Below are 21,949 nucleotides of genomic sequence, written 5' to 3'. Positions count from 1 at the left end.
AAGATAGTCATTGCCTGGCATTTGTGATGTGAACATTGCATGTTACTTATCAGCCCACACCTGAATGTTGTCAAGGTCTTGCAGCAAATAGTTACGGGCTGCTTCAGCGTTTGAGTTGTGAGGAATGGTACATTGTGCAGACACCAAATACCTCCATGGAGGGGAGGTAATTGATGAAACAACTAAAGATGGTTGTTCTTTTTTTGTTCTTTTATGGGATGTGGGCATTACTCACTGGGCCATTATTTATTGTCTATCTATTGTCCTTAAATAAAGTAGCTAATTTGTAGCAAGTTGAGAGTAATTAAAAGTCAATTACATTGCTTTGTTCTGGAGTCACAGCCCAGATAGGAATGAAAACTTCCCTTCTCTGGAGGACAGTAGTGAACCAGATGGGTTTTTACAAAAGTTGATAGTTTAATAGTTACAGTTCAATTCCAGATTTTTTTAAACTGAATTTAAATTCTACCTTGTGCAATGGTGAGATTTGAATCTATGCTCCAGATCTTGGTTCTATGTGTGACTATTACAGTGACATTATCATTGTGCCAACATCTCCTCATGCTGGCAAATATCCTCCTTTTTTTTTATTCATCCACAGGATAAGGGTGTTGCTGGCTAGGCCAGCATTGAATGCCTTTTCCTAAATGCCCAAAGGGCAGTCAACCACAATACTCTGGGTCTGGAGTCACATATAGGCCGGACTAGGTAAGGATGACAGCTTTCTTTTTTAAAGACCATTAGTGAAGGAGCTGGGTTTTCCCAACAGTCGACAATAGACTCATGGCTTTACCAATAATCGATATGGTCATCATTAGACACTTAACTCCAGATTTTTATTGAATAAAATCCCACTATCTGCCATGGCAGGATTCGAATCCATGTGCCCAAACATTCCCTGGATCTCCAACAATAATACCACTAGGCCATCTCCTCCCCATTTACTTGCAGTATTTCATAACCAAACGTCTGTGTGACCTATTCTTAACCTTTGCAGTGATACATTTGTAATCAAATCAGAAATTATGGAGTATAAATGCAAATTTTCAAATTCTAAATATTCATGATCAAGAATTTTTGTAACAATCTGAAACATCACTGGGCTTTCCTTCTGCATATACATCTGAAGTTTAGTTTTGTACAACTTACTGGAATAATTATTTTTTTCTTTATATAGTGCTAATAATGATAAATATGTTTTTCAACTGCAAAAAAAAAGCAAGATGAAGAATTGGTCCAAGGTCCCTAAAAGATCGGTAAGAAACAATTGATTTTAATTACTTAAATGATCAATATAAAATGTTTCATATTTTCATACTTTGAGATCTAATTATTCTTATTTTAGAAACCTGAATTTTGTATGTCACCGGCTAGATCAAAATCATCACATTTATTTGAAGGTAAGAGAACTACACCTAGTAATAATTATTTAACTCCTGTTTAATCCCACATGAATATGCAAATTGTTAACAAGGAAAAATTACAGTGTAAGAGCTGCTAGAAATATAAAAACTGTTCTATGGATAATTAAAAATCAAGAATTAGGAAAATGTGTTGGTTCTACAGAAAGCATGTCTGGAGAATTAATAATGGAAAGTAATGAGATAGCAAAGGAACCGAACAGCTATTTTTCATTGGTAGATACCACAGAGGATATAAATAAGACAAAGTTGTAAATCAGGAAATGGGAGGGAAAGTAGAACTCAAGAAAACTACAATTACAAGGTAGTGGTAGTAAGCAAGTTGGTGGAGCTGTGGCTTAACAGGTCTCTGGATCACAGATAGAAACTTAGGAAGATACAAAGATTTGGAACAGGGTAGGCCGTTCAAAATGATCATGTCTGATTCTCTATCTCAATGTCATATTCCAGCTTCCTGTCCCCATCCTTGATGTCTTTCATATCAATCTCTTTCTGGAATAAACTCAGTGATACAGCCTTCTGCATGTGAATTCCTCATCTGTGTCCCAAATGGCCTATCCTGTATCCTGAGATTGTGATTCACAGTTATAGACTTCCCATCCAGGGAAAACAACCTCCCTGCATCTACTCCATCTAGCCTTGTTACAATTTTATATGTTTTAATCAGATCCCTCCTCTCATTCTTCTAAGCTCTAATGAATACAGGTTTAGTCGAACCAATCTCTCCTCAAACAATCCTGCCCATCCCTGTTATCAGCCCAGTGAGGCAGCTAGAAATATAAAAATGTTTCCTCTATGAAAAGTATAGTTTCTGTTAGGTAAGGAGACCAAAACTATACAAAATACTTTAGGTATTTAGGTCTCCCTGGTATCTTTCCTATACCAGAGAGACCAAAATTGAACATTGGTTAGGCCACTTTTGGAATACAATGTCCTGTACAGCTGCAACATGACCTTCCAACTCTTGTACTCAATACTCTAACCAATAAAGGAAAGCATACCAACTGCCACCTTCACTAACCTGTCTACCTGCGACTAAACTTTCAAGGAACCATGAACCTGCACTCCAAGGTCTCTATTCAGCAATACTGTCTAGGACCTTGCCATTAAGTGCATAAGTCCTACTCTGATTTGCTTTTCCAAAATGCAGCACCTCACATTTATCTAAATTAAACTCCATCTGATCAAGATCCCATTGTAATCTGAGGTAACCTTCACTGTCCATACACCTCCAAGTTTGGTGTCATCTGCAAACTTACTAACTGTACCTATATTCACACCCAAATCATTTATATAAATGACAAAAAGCAGTGGACCCAACTCCAATCCTTGTGGCACACCACTGGTCACAGGCCTCCAGTCTGAAAAGCAACCCTCCACCACCACCCTGTCTTCTACCTTTGAGTCAGTTCTGTATCTAAATAGCTAGCTCCCCCTGTACCCTGTTTAAACCATCCAAATTCAACACCTGAAACAAAAGACTCTAACACTTACTTGCTGCCTTTGAGTCTGACAACCTTAAACCCAAATTGGAATTGTAGAATTATCCTGACGAGAGCCCCCAGTCTGTTATGGACCAGGTCAGACCCCCTCAAATATTTTAAGGTCACCTCTCACCTACCCTTTTCTTATTTTAAGGGTAGATGTGAAATGGGTGTTCCAGATGTGATACAGCTGGTCAAACCATACAACTTTAAAAACACAATTAGTTTAAACACAAGCAAAAGTGGATTTTAGAATAACTTAACTATTGGAAAACATAACCAAATACTAGACACAGTAACTATTACTAATTAATTGTTCCAATATAGTAATATCCCATAAACATACCCCTCAGCAAAAATGTAAATTCAAACACAGATGCTTACTCACAACTCAACACAAAGAGATCTCAGGGAAAGCCCTCGTTAAGAATCAGTTATTGAAGTTTGCAAGCTTTGTGGGACCCCAACGTGTTGGGACCATTGCACCAGAAAATAACTAGAAAGCCTGAACTGGCTTCTCCCATTCCAATGTTAAACTGTTTTAAAGAAACCCCAAAGGCCTCTGAACATTGACACTTGGGCACCTCTGCCTTTACAACTTATCTTCAAATGAAATGCAGGACAAATTAACCTTTTTAAAGTGATAGCATTGTCACAGGCTACAAGAGCTGGTCAGAGCCTATGAATACTGCTGTGAGTAACCCATCTCCAGATTACTCAAAGCCTGTCAACCATCTACCAGGCACAAAGTCAGGAATGTGATGGAATCCAGTTGCCTGGATGGGTGCAGTTCCAACAACACTCAAGAAGCTTGACACTATCTAGGGAAAACCCACCACAACTTCCATCTAGAAGGACAAGGGCAGCAGATACATGGAAACACTACCTCCGAGCCACTCACCATCCAGACTTGGGAATATATCACCGTTCCTTCACCTGTGACTGGGTCAAAATCCTGGAATTGCCTCCCGAAGGGTAATGTAGGTCAACCTACAGCACGTGGACTTACAGCAGTTCAAGAAGGCAGCACAACAACTTCTCAAAGCCCATTAGAGATAGGCAATGAATGCTAGCCAGCCAGCAGAGCCCACATTCCACAACTGAATTTTAAACAGAGTCAGAACTCCTGTACTTCCAGCTTAGTCTTATTAGACAGCTTACCCATTACCCCTCCAATTACATGCACTTAATCTGTGGTGTGACTGCTTTGTTAAACCTGCAATCCATCATTGTCCGTTTTCTGGATGCAGCACAGTGTCTCCAATCTGGGACCAAGTTTCACAATGTGAAGCTCAAAGCTTTGCGACTGGAGACATGTGATTGTCTAGGCATATGTCTCCCCAAATGATACAGTTTAAGTATTCCATGCAGCTCAGCTATTCAGCCATGTCTTAAGCTTACTTTCAGACTATATAATTGAAATAGTAAATTTATTAACCAACTGGTTCCCAGAACCTACCCTTTGCAAATTGACACTTGCACTAGATACTCACCAAACATCAGCTTATGACTTTGCTGCAACACCACTGATTTTCTTCTTTAACTTGGCATGCACTGACTCCCAGCTGCTGCCTGTGTATGAGATAGTGAAAATTTCTGTTCAACTTGCAGAAACTGAAGACCTGAAACCTTTCTCTGAATGATCACTTTTCATTTTTTATTGTATTCTTACTGTAAAGTACACATGACAATAAAATCCAAATCAATGTGTATTGTCCCACTCCCATCTGCTGAAACACAGGTCTGCTGACTCGCCAACTTGCAGGTAAGTAAGGCCTTGGGCTTTGACTCTCAGATTAATAGTTGTACAGGTCTACACACGTAATGTTTTGCTAGTTGCAATAGCTTTTGAAATTTGACTATATTTTTCAGGTGCACAGAAGTCTAACATAGGAACAGTATTCAAGAGTAGAGAAGATACTCAATCAGATGACACAGAGGATGAAGATTACTATTTTTCAGTTACTGATTAGCTTTTAATTTATAATAAAACTAAACTTCCTGAAATTGAACTACTTAATTTGCATCTTTTAAGATTGAACAGCCTTGGTAAATTTGGATGCTGGGATTACATTTACCATCAGTTAAATATTTTAAAAGTTCAGGTTGTTTTTCTTAATGATTTTAAATGCACAGCAAATGTACATACATGTATAAAATACATACAAGTTTTTTTTTTAAAGTGTTTTGTAATGAGTTTGTATTGTAAATGAGATGGTATTGATTTCAATTTAATCTTGACAGTTCCTTGGCCGATGTTTAATTCCTGTTGTCTACAATGATGGTTTTTTGATTATTGCCTGAGCATTCTTTAAATGTGCTAAACATGTGCTTGGATTTTTCATGCTGTCTGAGAAAATGGAGGCCTCTAGCCAGTATATGATGAGTGGTTTCTGCGGTTTCACAGCTTGACCCTTTTTTCACATTTAATAAAGGGAGAGAAACATTTTGAGCAGGATTCTGAAAGCAATTATCTCAGTAACAGCCTTATCTTAATATTCTTTGGTTATAAAAGGGGGAAATTAGCCTGGCCATTCACTCCTGTTCTTTACCCAATGATTCTGCAAGAATTCAGCTTATGGAGGAATTGTGTGTTATGGATGCTTGTGGAGGATGCAGTCAATGCCCTATGTGGAAGAAGTTGCCTGCCGATATATGTCACATCCACTGGGCCATTCTGTGAGGGATTTTCTTTTTTGGGTAAATTAAGAGCACAAAGTATAATACAGAAACAATTTGCATTTCTTCATAGTGCAGTCTGAAACTATTTCCAAAGGAAGCAACAAGTACCACAGTAAACTAGTTGAATTGAAGATGGACTAACAATTTTCTTAGAAGTTCTGTATTCATTCTTCAGGGGAAAATAAGTCATTAAACTATGTTTTCATATTTTTACCTAATGTTCCTTCATACAAGCTGTAATAAGCTGAACACTTCAAGATGGACGTTAACTGAGCCCTATGGCTGCTAATAAATTTCTTACTATTTCCTGCAAATCAAACGGAAGCACTTGAGGTGATTATTGAAATGATTTGCTGGCTGAGAAATTTGAACAGGCTGCACTCTGCATAACTTCCATTAACATGGCGTGCCCAGTATGACATAAGTCCTGAATATACTGTTTCACAATGGTAGAGCACGAGATAAGCACTTTTCCACTCACTCAGTTTATTTCATGTTACTTTCAGAGCAGCACCAAATAAATGCTATGAGAATGCCCACAAGATGATTGCTGCTGTGCCTTCCCATGATCATTTCCTGAGTGGAATTAAAGGTGATTGAGTCTAACCTTGCCAGTAGCACAGAGAGATATAGGAAACGGAGAAGGTTTTGATTTTTTTTTAACATTGTGAATAAAGAATGCCATAAGTTTCTCAAGGCTAGTTATATATATTTCCTCTGGCTATTAAAGAACTCTGATGATCCAAATGCACAATAATGCAGTTCAAATTAGTTTTCAAAGGTATTATATTTAGGTTTTGCTAAGCTCCATATTAAAATACACAAATTAAGACTTAAAATTTTAGAGCTAGACTTTAAATTAGTGTATATAAACTTCATCTGTCAAATAAATACGTTTCCTTCGTATTATGCACTCTGAACTCACTTGTCTAATCAAGCTTGCTCAGTTCAGAGTCCATATATAAAAATGTGCAACTTAGTTAACTTGATAACATGTTCAAAATATGCATGCTGGTCTGGGATTATTTGATACCTTCAAAAGGGAGCAGAGAAAATATCTGTTGAATAGAATTGCTGATTAGAAATAGAAACAGAACTAGATCTTTTTCCACCTCTGGTTATAAATGAAAAACTAATATTACTTCAGAGAGCTGATAACAGGAATGCATGATCAAATAGTCATATCACGATGCATTCATCTGTTTTAGTTTTATTTAGTTTCAAGCAGTGTTGACTTAAGGGTTTATTTTGAGTAACTATAGATGACAAGAAATTCTTAACTACATGTACCAGGTTCCTAATCACAAATTAAATGTTTTCTTCTGACAGCTTTTTTGAAGTATTAATTAACTTGAAATATTAATTTACTTTATAACATCCATATGAGCTGATGACTGGTCTGAGAGAAATGTGCAGAAGAAATGTCAACTATTGCAGGCCCTTATTCCAATCTCAACCATGACACGAAGACTTGACATTTAATCGCTTAATGACTGCAGAAAAATTGGCACTGCTTGAAAATTGTTTCATAACTGTGATGATTCCAACTACTAGTTTTAAGTTTTGACCATACCTCCAAAGCTATCATTTAATCTCAAACAATTTAGAAAACTTAAATTCTTCTGATTGGTCAGAGGGGACTGTTACATTTCAAGCACATGTTTAAAAAGTCAACTTTCTCTAATGGACCTATTAATCCAGATTGTTCTTAAAAATACTGTTTTTAATAGATTTCCTATATCTTTGTATTTATGTAAATAAATGTAGAGCAAAGTATACCTACTGTATTAATGATTTAGTCATGTGATATTGTGTTGTCTGAGGTAATAATGCATGGTGAATAACTCACCTGTTCTCTGGTTGGGCAGAGAATAAAGATGCAGAATACAGTTCATAAGCATGGCGTACGAATGGAAATTGTCATGTATTCTAAAGCACTGCTTTCATTATAAAGAGATACAAAGCATATTACGGGTGGACAGGAATGATGTATGTAGTCAAATCAAATCATCTTTAGGGCTCTGGGAACCTGTTTGTTTTAGTGTAGTAGAGGAAAACTCACTGGTTTAACACAAGAGGCTCTTATAAACAGTTTTTAATCAATCAGTTCAGAGATGTTATGTCATGCCTGTGGAGCAGAACAGACTTGAACCTGTGCTTCCTAATTCAGAGGCATTGAACAGGAGTAGTTTCTGTAGTGGCAATTAAGTACAGGTTTCATTGATGTGGAAGTCACAATAAGGAAGACCCAGCTGTTATGTCATACTCATTCAAGATTCTAATGGTGCTTTGGGCACTCCTCCATACTAAACCTTTAAGACCCTTCACCCATGTACAGCAAAGGGCTGTAACTGTTCGGGCAAAATTCCAAAATGGGTTGGAATGCAAAGACATTAATAATTAATTTATGGCTTTCTTTTCAATGAGAGGGTAGGTATTTGTAGGAAATTTCATTAGCAAAGGATGAACCCTCAACGATTTCTCCTTCGAATCCCCTCACTTCTTCCAGACCAGAGAGGTAGCCATGGGCCCCAGCTATGCCTGCCTCAACAGTCCATATTCCACAGCTACACCGGCACCATTCCCCACTTTTTCCTCTGCTACTTCGATGACTGTATTGGCAGCACCTCAAAGAGGTTGAACAGTTCATCAATTTCACAAAACCTTCCACCATGACCTCCAGTTTACCTGGACCATCTCGGACACCTGCCTCCCCTTCCTGTACCTCTCCATCTCCATTTCTGGTGACCGACTCAACACTGACATCTACAATCAAACCCATTGACTCCTAGTTACCTGGATTACACCTCCTTCCACCCTGCCTCCTGTAAAAATGATATCCCTTATTCCCAATTCCTCTGTTTCCACAACATCAGCTGCCAGGAAGACCATTTCCACCACAGAACATCCCAGATGGCTACCTCCTTCAGTGACCTCCTCCCACATGGTTAATGATGCCCTCTAGTGCATCTCCTCCACTTCCCACCGCTCCGCCTTGAACCTGACCATTCCAATTGCAAGAAGTACAGACCCCACCCCCCAGCTCCTCACCTTCCATCCCACCAACCTCCAGATACAACACATCATCCCCTGCCTTTTCAAACAGACCCCACCACCACAGAGATATTTCCTTCTCTACCCCTATTTGGGTTCCATCGAGACCATTCCCTCCATGACTCACTTATTAGGTCTACCCCACCCTCCACTCCCAACATCTTTCCTTACCACCACAAGAGGTGTCAAACTGGCCCATGCCTCCATCCAAGGCCCCTCCTTCCACATCCGACAGATTTTCCTGCACCTCCACATACGTCATCTACAGTGTCTGTTGCTCTCGCCATGGTCTCCTCTACATTGTGGAGACAGAACGGCAACTTGCGGAACATTTCAGAGAAATCTCTGGGTCACTCGCACTAGACAACTCCACTGCCCTGTGGTTGAACAGTTCACCCCCAGCCTCCACCACCAATTTCTAGCCACCTGACATCTGGAGGTAGAATGCCTCATCTTCAGCCTTGGCACCCTCCAACCACACAGGATCAATGTGTCCCAGATCCACCCCTCCAACTCGGCACCACCCTCTTGAACTGTCCTGCTGTCTACCTTCCTTCCCACCTATCTGCTCCGACCTATCACCATCACCCCCCACCTTCATCTACCTATCGCATTCCCAGCCCTCTTCCTCCATTCCACATTCCTGATTAAGAGCTTATAATAGAAACATCAACTCTTCTGCTCCTCAGATGCTCCCTGACCAGCTGTACTTTTCCAGCACCCACTCTTTATGACAAAGGATTCAATGTTAAAAGGAGTATCACTGATCAGGTAACAATGCATTGATTTTAATGACCGAGCAGAGAATGAATTCAGGATTACAAGGCTTCAGAATACGGAGTAGCATAACCAAGATAATGTTTGTCAGCACCGGATCAAAATCAAAATGTAATCTGGTACAAGCTATAAAGTCCAAATTTTGCCTAATTAAGCTAGGAATCAATTGGAGTTATATCTAGCCAAAAAGGAAGATGGATCTGGTGGTTAAATGTCAATCATTTCAGCAACAGGACATCACTGCAGGATTTCTGTCGGGTGGTGTGCTATATCCTAACCACCTTCAGCTATTTCACAAAGACTTTCACTTCCTCTGAAGGTCAGACCTATTATGTTTGCTGGTGATTGTGCACCACCTTGGATACTATGCAGTCATTTTACTATACAGTAAAATCTAGCCTTCTGTTGATCAAGTAGAGATGGGCAATAAATACTGACTGAGCCAGAAATACCCACATGAATGAATAGAAATATTAGGAAAAGGACATAGCACTTTAAGTTAACAAGCAAGGATAATCTTAGCTGAAAATGTGTTGCTGGAAAAGTGCAGCAGGTCAGGCAGCATCCAGGGAACAGGAGAATCGACGTTTTGGGCATAAGCCCTTCTTCAGGAACGTCGATTCTCCTGTTCCATGGATGCTGCCTGACCTGCTGCGCTTTTCCAGCAACACATTTTCAGCTCTGATCTCCAGCATCTGCAGACCTCACTTTCTCCTCAAAGATAATCTTACTCAGCTAGATAATTAACTGAAAGATGTTGGAGGGTGGTGGGGTTAGTGACCATATCAAAGGCAAGAGAAAAAAATCACGTGGGCTTGTGCAAACAAATTGAAATAATTCTCTTGCTGCGAGTAAACATTGACAATGAAATCAACATCAATTCCAGCGCAGCCTTCAGATGCCTGAGTAACCAGAGTGGTTGAAGCCCAAGACTGCAAACTCAACACTAAGCTCATAGTCTACTGAGCAGCTGTGGTCCCCAACCTTCAGTATGCTTCTGCAATGCAAGATCATAAAACGTGGACTGTGTAGACAGCTCAAATCACTGGAGGGTTACACCAACCCTTCATAAAATGCTGCCAATCCACTGGCAGTATACATGTTCCAATACAAGTGTTCTCTCCTAGACCAATTCTGCTAGTATCCAGGCACGGGACAAGCATAGCCAGATGTGGTAGGTGAGCCCCACTGCTCACAAGCCAGACACAAAACTCCCTGAATACACTCTACTCTGAGCTCCACGTTTGGTAAGGTGGGCAGAGTAAATGCTATAAGGATATCCAGAAAGCCTACCTAAGCAAATACAACATCCCACCAACACACAGGAATCGCTTGCCCTGGAAAGCACAAACTGGTGAAGGCACCAAACACTTCATGCACCCAGTGATGCTCAGAGGTCACGTGCAGGCAGTAGAAAGCACACCAGAATGTCCTACTCATCTCCATCATCAAACCTGCACCGGCTCTTGGGCAGAGCCTGAGGCTCCAGGATTGAAGTATTTATCCTCCTCGGAGTGGTAGCAAGTCATCCTCGACCCTTTGAAACAAACGTCCATCTTTCGTACTTTATTCAAAACAATTAGCTTTGAAAACATTTGCTGGGAAATATATCTTTGCAGGACTATTTTGGAATTGAAGAGCTCCATGACCAGTAATATTCGAGTTGTGGTGCAGTACGTCCCGGAAGTACTTACACAGCAGACTGAGTGAATTCATTGCAGAGTGAGTTTGGGCAGCGACGAGTCGCGTCCTCCCTGACAGTTCTTTATCAATGGCCTCTGGGTAGGTCTCAAGTCTGTAGTGAACCAACCAACTCGTTTTCGCCATCCTTAACCGAACTTCGAGAATCTAGATATTTAGGGCGAGAAACGCTGATGACTTCCATAACGATATCGAATTAACGTGATTTGAAAGAGAATTCACGGTATTTTAGAGTTGCGTGCCCGCGTTCCCTCTCCTAAATCTCTGTCTTTGTTTGCAACAGGAGGTGCTCGTTCGTGGTGTTTTGTATTTGCAGTGCTGTGATCTCTTCCAGCCACGGTGTTTACCTGGAACCAGATCAGAATGTTAGGTAAGTGCAAGAGACGGACCTCGTGATTGCCCTTTGAAGCAGGGAACGATGTCATGCCATTCCGCTGACTCCCTGTTAAGTTGACGAGTCCGCCCACATGATAATTTCTGAATTCTTAATGCTTGAGGAGCAATTTACTCATTCTGCGTAAAATTCGAGCTGATTTCAAACTGTAGACCAGAATCAGACCTAACTGGGCAATAGCCTACAGATACAAAAACCAGCAGTACTTCAGTGGGTAAATCATACAGCAGCATCTGCCTCCGTAATTGCTGCCATGTGCACTTGTTGCTGACATTATTGATCAGTTGCAGTTATTGCTTTAACATTATATATTATATTTTCACCAGCAACGTTTGTCTTGTGCCATATCTGTTTGAAATGTGTCAGTGTCACATGAACATCCCCTGTTTAAGGCAGCTTCTGCAAATAGAAGCTGCATAAACCACAACTGGAAGGTGTGAACAAAACACTCAGAACTCATTTGTACCGTTAGCTGTATAAAGCTTTTGTCACAGTAACATATGAGGAAAACAACATTCGGCACTTCACAGGGATTGTACGGGAGGGAATAATAGGAAAAATAAGCAAAAGATTGGCCAGACTTGAAGAGGACGATGAGGTTGGGGGGGGTGGGGGCATCTGATTTAGGGCAAGAATTTTAGAGCATACGGCCTAGTTCATTGAACACACAACCACCAATAGACACAATGCATAAGAGATTAGCACCAGAGGAATGGCAAGTTGTGGACGACAGGACTAGGAGAAGTCAGAAATGGGTTAGGGATATAGTTTCAAAGAGTTAAACATGAATATTAAAGGAGTTGGGGGGATAAGGTGTCAATGTGAATCAAAGAAGAATGCATAGGATTTGATGGCAGACAGGTTGCAAGTAGCTGAGGTTAGAGTGAAGTTTACTGTATGATGAGAATTGATCGCTGACCAAGGCAGTATTGAAAGATAGAGGTGATGGATAAAGATTTTAGAAGTGTAGCTGCTAAGACAAGAGAATATTGATTTTGTAGGACATTTGGGAGTCAGAAGCTTGTGCAGTGTCAAATCAGATGTCATGGCTGTAAACAGACTAGTTCAGTTGGAGGCAGTGGCCAGTAATAGGAATGGAACTGAGAGAAACTGTTTATGGCAGAACAGCGACATCAATTTTAGTTTGAGCAAGATTCTGCTGGTTAAATAGTGTCTGATAAACAAGCTATGTGCCAACGCAATGTCATTAGGGAACACAGCTTGATGTCAAAGCCAGTTGGAAGTTGATCCCAGTTTGATATTGCTGAGGGGAACCCTATAAATGAGATAGGGGAGAAGACAGAAACCGATCACTGGAGGTCTCAATGGTAATGGTATGATATTGAAAGATTCTGTGGCTCTGATTTGGATAACAAAACAAGACTTATCCTGCTGAGGTGGAGAAGAGAGATGTTGGAGGAAGATGTTCAGCTCAATAGTGTCAAAGGCTACAGGAAGCTAAAGGAGGAAAGGACAGATAAGTCACCAAAGTTTCAGAGCATGCCATTAGAGATGTTGGTTAAGAGTTGTAGTAGGAAATCTGATTAGAAGGTTTCTGACAAGGAGCTGTAGGAAAATAGAATTTGGGATCTGAAAAGACATTTGAAGAAATTGGAGCGAAGTTGAATGTTATGGATGGGGAAATAGGTAGCTTTCAAAAACAAGAAGGTGACGGGCATTTTTTTCTAGTAAGAAATATTGATGGTAATTTTGAAAGTGAAAGTACAAGAAGAAAGGAAACCATACCATACGTGACATGACTTAGAATCAGGTCCAAGAAGAGATGTTGAGTGGATCAGAGGTTCAGTGGGAATCAGTCAAGAGAGCAGAACATGGTAAATGAAATAAAAATGGTAGAAAAGTCTAATGATGACCATGAAACTATTGTTGATTGTCAGAAAAACCCATCTGGTTTACTAATGACCTTCAGGAAAGGAAATCTGCCTTCCTCACCTGCTCTGGCTTACATGTGACTCCAGACCAACATCGATTCTCAACTGCCATCCAAAAAGGCTTAGCAAGTTGTATCAATTGCAACAAAATCTCACCAGGGCACTGGAAACAACCATGCTACAAACAGCCCTGCTGACTCCTAACATCTGGGGCTAGTGCCAAAATTGGAAGAGTTGTCTCTTAGACTAGTTAAACAACAGCCTGACATAGTCAGACTCATGGAGTCATACCTTACATGCAATGTTCGAAACACCATCACCATTCTAGGATATGTTCAGAACAGACCTAGCAGAGGTGGTGATGTACCGTTGGAAGGGAGTCTTCCTGTAGTCCTCAACATTTACTCCAGAATCCATGAAGTTTCATTGTAGCAGGTTAAACATGGACAAGAAAACCACCTGCTGATTATCACACACTGTCCTGACTTGGAAAGTTATAGTTATTCCTTCACTGTCGCTGAGCGCAAATCCTGGAATTCCTCCCGAACAGAATTGCGGGTCTACCTATTAGCTCATGACTGCAGCTAAGTTCAAGGAAGCAGCTCACCACCAAAATCTGTAGGGCAACTAGGACAGGCAATAAATGCTGGCAAGTCAGAAACACCCACATATCATGAGAAAAGAAAATAAAATGATCTGGGAATATTGTGAATTTTAGACAGAAAAAAATAAGTTGTTATTGTGTATGAATTCATTGATGACTAAACTGGTTGTTTACCAGATACATTGAAAAATGCATTATAAACATTTGATAGATGGGGCCGTATGGAATTGGGACTGTACCAAGGGAATAATCAGGATGGCAGCGAGTTAAGATGTTGCCAAGGCCAAAGGTGACAGAACAAATGTGTATTTGGACACCTGTAGAACTATTGTGGAGAATGAAACATGTGTTTATTTTTCACTTGAGCCGATTCAGCAGTTCTCTTTCAAACCTTTACTTGATAATCCTTTTGTGAAAGAGTTTCCTGGATTTTTTTTTTCAATTTTTGTGATTGAATAATAAAGGCTGTATGACCCTAATATGCACAACACTCAATGTATTGGACATGTATCTGTAATGAGTTATCTGTTTTTCTGCAGTCTTCCTAATGGATGGATACATGTAGGGCGAGTATCAGCCTCAGATGAACTATTACTCACTTTTTCATTGAAACAGCAAAATACCGACAAACTCAAGGAACTTCTGGAGCAAGTATCAAACCCGCATTCTATCCAATACGGTAATGTCTAGAAAATGTTATGCTTTTTATTTACCATTTTATATGTTAGCAATGTTCGCAGGATTTTCTGTGTCTTGATAATTTATCTAGTTTGTAATGTAATCATTGCAATCTTAAACACAATATCCAGGCACTATATTAAGTTAATGTATTTAGGTGAAGGAGTTATTGCTATCTTTGTACTTGAACATAGTTTTCTGCATGCTTCTGGCAAAGTAACACTGACAGACTGGGACCAGATTTGAGGAATTTCCCAGCTATAGTCTGTAAAGCTTGATTTATTTTTAAAAAGTTCTAAATATTCACACTGCTCTATATTTCAGCATCTCTTGATACAAAGCAATAGTTTATTTAATTCTGTTAGTTATTTTAAATTTGAGTTTAAAACGAGGTATTTTACTAACAAATTGGGAACAAAAATTTCAGGGTGAATTCCCAAGATGAAAATTCTGCAAAATCAATCTCCTCCACCTCTTTCAGGAAGTAAGATTCTATGTGGACTGAAAAGTTTTATGACCTGGCTAATCAGCACTTTCAAAAGACATTTTGCAACATTCAACATTAATTAAACACATAGCACTAGCAATTCAGAAATCAAGTGCAAGAAGTGGATTTATGTCAAGCATGTTAAATCCTAAATGGGACAGGTCAGAATTTTTACAGTTTATTTAAATAACTTGCTTGCAAAAAAATCAATACATAATAGTCATTACTATCTGACTTTGGTATTACAGTTAAATCAGAAAATACAAAATTAATTGGAAACAATCATTTAAATTTTGGAAAAATAGCAGGAGAGACACATGCAAGGCGCTGAGAAAGGAAGAAAAAATAGTTGACCTGGCTGCTTCAGAAATGATATTGAAATTGCAATGCAGTCTCAGTGAGCACCATGCTAAATATGTCTAAGCACGCAGAGCAGCAACAGACCAAAGTCAAAAAGACATTGGACGACACATGGACAATGTTGGAGAAACTCAGCAGGTCTGGCAGCATCTGCGGAGAGAAAAATATAGTTAACATTTTGAGTCATAGTCATAGAGATGTACAGCATGGAAACAGACCCTTTGGTCCAACCCGTCCATGCTGACCAGATATCCCAACCCAATCTAGGCCCACCTGACAGCATCCGGCCCATATCCCTCCCAACCCTTCCTATTCATATACCCATCCAAATGCCTCTTAAATGTTGCAATTGTACAGTCTCCACCACTTGCTCTGGCAGCTCATTCCATACCCGTGCCACCCTCTGTGAAAATATTGCCCCTTAGGTCTCTTTTATATCTTTCCCCTCTCACCCTAAACCTATGCCCTCTAGTTCTGGACTCCCTGACCCCAGGAAAGACTTTGCCTATTTACCCCATCCATGCCCCTCATAATTTTGTAAACCTTAAAAAGGTCACCCCTCAGCTCCGACGCTCCAGGGGAAACAGCCCCAATCTGTTCAGCCTCTCCCTATAGCTCAAATCCTCCAACCCTGGCAACATCCTTGTAAATCTTTTCTGAACCCTTTCATGTTTCACAACATCTTTCCGATAGGAAGGAGACCAGAATTGCACTGAATATTCCAACAGTGGCCTAACCAATGTCCTGTACAGCCACAGCATGACCTCCCAACTCCTGTAACCTCCAATTTTGGTGTCATCTGCAAACTTACTAACTGTACCTCTTATTTTCACATCCAAATAATTTATGTAAATGACAAAACGTAGAGGACCCAGCACCGATCCTTGTGGCACTCCACTGGTCACAGGCCTCCAGTCTGAAAAACAACCCTCCACCACCACCCTCTGTTTTCTACCTATGAGCCAGTTCTGTATCTAAATAGCTAGTTCTCCCTGTATTCCATAAGATCTAACCTTGCTAATCAGTCTCACATGGGGAACCTTGTCGAACGCCTTACTGAAGTCCATATAGACTACATTTACCGCTCTGCCCTCATCAATCCTCTTTGTTACTTCTTCAAAAAACTCAATCAAGTTTGTGAGACATGATTTCCCATGCACAAAGCCATGTTGACTATCCCTAATCAGGCCTTGCCTTTCCAAATACATGTACATCCTGTCCCTCAGGATCCCCTCCAACAACCTGCCCACTACCGACATCAGGCTCACTGGTCTATAGTTCCCTGGCTTGTCCTTACCACCCTTCCTAAACAGTGGCACCGCATTAGCCCACCTTCAGTCTTCTGGCACCTCACTTGTGACTATCGATGATACAAGTATCTCAGCAAGAGGCCCAGCAATCACGTCTCTAGCTTCCCATAGAGTTCTAGGTTACTCCTGATAAGGTCCTGGAATTTATCCACCTTTTACCTGTTTCAAGACATCCAGCACTTCCTCCTCTGTAATCTGGTCATTTTGCAAGATGTCACCGTCTATTTCCCTACAGTCTATATCTTCCATAGAGTCAGTGTAACTTCTTCAGAAGTCTGAACAAATGCTGCAAGACTGGCTGAGTTTCTCCAGCATTGTGTTTACTTCAGATTTCTAACATCTGCAGTATTTTACTGTTGTCCAAAATATTGAATTTATCAAAAACGTAAAATAAAGGTCAGAAGGAGAACTGAATAGATATCATTGTGTCAAACCTTGAACTTCCTAGTTAGTAAGAAATAAGCAAGACATTCAACTGCTATGTACAATGCAGGAAAAGGAAGCACATGTACTTCAGCTGCTAAAAGTTAAATTTAGGGCTGATATTAAGAACTTTTTCATCATATGTTGAATAAGCAAATAGAGTAACAGAGCAAAAAGCCCAGAATCATTTCAGAAATTAGATAGAACATAGAATGTTACAGCGTAGTACAGGCTCGCCGGCCCTTGATGTTGCTCCAACCTGTGGGACCAATCCAAAGCCCATCTAACCTATACAATTCCTTTCTCATCCATATGCCTATCCAATGACCACTTAAATGCCTATAACATTGGTGAGTCTACAAATGTTGCAGGCAGTGTGTTCCACGCCCCTACTATTCTCTGAGTAAAGAAACTACCTCTGACATCTGTCCTATATCTATCACCCCTCAATTTAAAGCTGTGTCCCCTCGTGTTAGCCATCATCATCTGAGGAAAATGTTGATGTTGAATTGTGAACGTGGTGCTGGCGTGAGACAGGTGGAAGCAATGGCGTTGAATATTCTCAAGGCAGAGGTAGATAGATTCTTGTTAGCCAAAAAAATGAAAAGTTACCAGGGAAGAGGAAATGGATGGATTAATTAAAATGGGGTTAATAACTTCCCAAAAACAATATTTTCCAACATTTCTAATTTGAACTTCGGATTTCCATTTGTTTTATTTATAGTGTTTCAGTATTTTATCTTACTTAACGAGACTCCTTCTAGAAGAATTTCAAATGTGAATACATGACTAATTCTGACTTAAAAGTTGTAACTTTTCTTTTAAATGTGATAACAATCCTTGCACCTTCTGACCCTTTTTTGAGAAGTATGTAATTGCAATTATAAACTGAGTCTCACTATTTTCTAGGTAAATACCTCACCTTGGATGAGTTATCGAGTCTGATTCGACCTTCAGAAGAGACTCTGAAAACTGTGTGGACGTGGCTTAAAAACCATGATGTACAAAACTGCTCCACCATCCAGACCTTGGATTTCTTGAGATGTTTCATGTCTGCCAGGTGAAAACAAATCTGAGTTGCGGAATGTTTACAATTTATAAAAACCTAACTTTTATGGGGTCTCATACTAAACTATTAAGAAAGGAAAATGTTTGTTCAGTGTTCTGCATTATTGAGAGCGATGGACAGTGTAGGTTATAACTGAAAACTATCTTAAGGTACAGAAGCATTTTTTTAAAAAGAAGTTTAAGTAAGTTATACTCATGGACACAATTCAGTAAATTCCAGTCTCCAGTGCTGCAATTTCTTTTTTGGTTCAACTTGATCTGCTCATGTGCATCTCATAAGTTGGCTTTTTGTCCAAAATGCAATGGCTTCAAAATTCCTCAAGTCATGAAAACAGCAATTATTTTAGAATTATATCAATGGTGCTCTCAAGCCAGAGTTGACAGGATCCATAAAGGGAGATTTATTAGTTTTCTGTAAACTTTTTTTTACATCGTTCATCAATGTGATTCTGACTATGTACCATTCTTAGATGGAGAAGAGGTAGCATGTGTCCAGATCACCTTACTGACCCTGGAAGTTGACCTTCTGGTCCCCTGAGATTACAATGCAATGATGTTTTTATGAAAGGAAATAATGGATATTGTTTTCCTAGTCTGGACCTCCCTGTTGGCACCCATGTACACTGTAGTGGAGGTCAAGCTGCCTCTATTTCATTCGTTGACTGGTTGCATCAGCAACACATTTTGAGTAACAGGAAAAGTGACACTCCTAGCATAGGGTGTCCCAGTCAACAGCTAGTCACTCGCTTTGTAAAGGGCGGTCAGAAATTTTGTCCCTTACAAGAGACTGAGAAAAGTCTTGGAAACAGCACAGACCCACATAACAGGGTTATATCAACTTGAAAGAAGTCACTTTTCTTTGTGAGTCCCAATAATCCATTGCCAGAATTCTTGTGACATTTCAAGTTTAGTTGCTAATTAAACACTCCAGTATATAACATTAATATCTCTGTATAGTTACATGGGAAAGAGGGAATGCTGAGAAAGTGGTACAAAAAATTAAAGTAGTAGCTCCTATACATAGTGTTCGCTGAAGGAAGCACCAAAGGTAGGAAGACAAAATGTTTTGGGGACACATTCCAAACATTTAAGAGTGGAGTGACTGAAAAGAAGACTCCCAAGGAGTAAGCTCGGAATAAACTAGTTAAGGAAAAGGACCAGAATGGGATGTGGAATATTCCTAAAGACAATTGGGCAAGACTGGAGGGGCTAGCATAATGATAAGGACATAGAAACATACCAATTATTTGTATAAATGCAGCATTCAGTTCCTCGTGTTTCCTCAGCCATTCAATAAGATTATGACTGATCTGTTTGTGGTTTGAATTTCAAATTTTCTCTACCCCGGTAACTTTTCATTTTCTTAGCTACCAAGAATCTATCTACTTCTGCCTTGAGAATATGCAATGTCATTGCTTCCACCATCTCCGAATGTATAGAGTTGCAAACTCACAGGACTTTCTAAATCAAAAAATTCCTCTTCTCTCTGCCATAAGGGCAATCTCTCATTTTTAAACAATGTTCTCAAATTCTGGATGCACTTACAAGATGAATGATCCTTTCTGTGCTTACCTTGACAAGCCTATTTAGGAATATATATACTTCAATCAAGTGACCACTTGTTCTGCTAAACTCCAATGAATGCAGGATTAGGTATCAATTTAGTAAACCCCCTCTGAAACACCACCAACACATTTACATCCTCCTTTCAATAGGGTGACTAAAACAATACACGATAATTGAAATGTGGGCTCACCAATGCCCTGTTTAACTGAAGCATAACGTATTCTATGTTTCATTCCTCTCCTGTTAAAGAGTAGAACTGCTTTAGCCTTCTTTATGTGCTATGTGTGCGTACTAGCATTTTGTGACTCATGCAGTCAAACACCTAGAATCCTCTATACCACAGAATTCATTCTCTATTTCACTCATACACTTTTTTTTCACTTCCTACCAGTTCAGGAAAAAAGATCTGTTTATGCACATTTTGTTTTCTGCCAGCCAGCCAGCCAATCTTGTCTCCATGCCAGCATGCTACCCCCGATACCATGAGATCCTGTTTAGCACAAATATCTTTTATGTAATGTCTTCTCAAATGCTTTCTGGAAATCAGAGTACAGTATGTCAGCCAACATCCCCTTTACCCATATTGCACATTACTCATTCAAAGAACTCAAGCAAATAGGTGAACTTAAGTCTCTTCCACAAAACCGTGCTGACTGTTCCTGATTACTTTGAGCTTTTCTAAATGCCCAGCTGTAACCTCTTGAATAATCAATTCTAACAAATTCCCCAGGACTAAAGTCCAGTTCAGTTGCCTTTCATTTCCCGCTTTCTGCGACCCTCTCTCCCTTATTGAATGCAGGAATTATATTTTTTACTTTGCAGTTTGATGGAATCTTTCCAGAATCTAGCAAATTTTGAAAAGTTAACACCAACAGATTATATAACTAGCTTGCTCGTTTGAAACTCTAGAGTGAACATTGGGACGTGGGCACTTGTCATCAGTTTGTTCAGTATCACTCTAGTGTAATTGTATTGTAATTTCACCAGTTTCTCTCTCCCTTTCAGCTCCCAATTGACAACTATTACTGGAATGTTTATTTTAAGTTCTGTGGTTAAGACTGAAGCAAAATATTTCTTCATCTCATCTTCCATTTCCTTATTGTCTAGTGTTACCTCTTCAATCTCATTCTCTGGAAGACCAACACTCACTTTACTTATTCTTCTTTTAAAATACCTGTAGAAACTATTGCTGTCTATTTTTACATGTTTAGTTAGCATCCCCTCATATTTTAATTTTGTTCTCCTTATTAATCTTTTAGTCATCCTCTGCTTTTTATATTCTGACCAAACATCTGACCTGCCAGTCATTTTTGTGCAAAGATATAAAAGTTCCTTAAGTTTAATGATCTGCTTAACTTCTTATAATCACCACAAATGGTAGACCCTTCTATTCATTTTCTTTTCTTCATAATAAATGTACACTTGTTCTGAGTGTTATGACACGGGGTAAACCCTTCTGCCAGTTTAATCCAGCAAGACAGACCAGATTCATCTCGTGTAGTAAATTGTTAAAATTCGAGAGGCAAACAAAAATCTCCAAAGTCACTATTTAAAGTAAAACTTTAAGAATTTTATTCTTTAAGTCTAACAGAGAATATTAACTAACAACTATTTACAACTCCTTTCTCTTAAACCTATCTTTTACCTCCCCCTCTACAAGACTGGTCCGATTTTTTAAAAAAATCCTGATTACAATCTACAAAAAAAAACACGTTTCAAAACCAGACAGCTTAGCGGAGTGTCCTGTATAGACTTTGCTCTGTTGTCTTTTCTTCTTAGGGATTCTGCTTCACGGGTCTTTGATAGATATAGGTACCTTTTATAAGAGGAGTTCGGCAGGCAGTCTGTATTGTTTTGTTTTTGTTGGTGCTCTTTGCCGCTCTGGGTAACAGTTCAAAATGTCTGACATTTATACCCCAAAACATCGGATCGTTTCATTGGTTTTAATATTGTCAAAATACTAAATTCGAGCTTGATTAGAGTTTGGTGTCTTTGGGCATAATTTAAAATGATTGGCTGAATTTATTTTTGTATCCAGGCAACATAAC

The 21,949-nt window shown here is 39.5% G+C and overlaps 1 protein-coding gene and 1 long non-coding RNA gene across 2 annotated transcripts in view; both read left to right on the top strand.

The window, feature by feature from the left end:
• The first annotated feature begins 824 nt into the window (after positions 1-824).
• On the top strand, positions 825-4,881 carry LOC122553496. Its single transcript, XR_006312737.1, has 3 exons — positions 825-1,256; positions 1,346-1,400; positions 4,778-4,881. It is a non-coding gene; the product is annotated as an uncharacterized LOC122553496 (long non-coding RNA).
• Positions 4,882-11,116: 6,235 nt separating this feature from the next.
• The window catches only part of tpp1 (tripeptidyl peptidase I), a 33,978-nt gene continuing 23,145 nt past the window's right edge, over positions 11,117-21,949 (top strand). The window contains 4 exon segments of the mRNA XM_043697333.1: positions 11,117-11,200; positions 11,403-11,489; positions 14,549-14,688; positions 18,177-18,327. Coding sequence (XP_043553268.1) covers positions 11,190-11,200; positions 11,403-11,489; positions 14,549-14,688; positions 18,177-18,327 — 389 coding nt within the window. The 5' untranslated portion in view covers positions 11,117-11,189.

Source organism: Chiloscyllium plagiosum, chromosome 10 (assembly GCF_004010195.1).
Source record: "Chiloscyllium plagiosum isolate BGI_BamShark_2017 chromosome 10, ASM401019v2, whole genome shotgun sequence".
NCBI classification, from domain to species: Eukaryota; Metazoa; Chordata; class Chondrichthyes; order Orectolobiformes; family Hemiscylliidae; genus Chiloscyllium; species Chiloscyllium plagiosum.
Note: the sequence above shows the minus strand (reverse complement) of the source record. Positions and strands in the feature narration are given on the sequence as shown.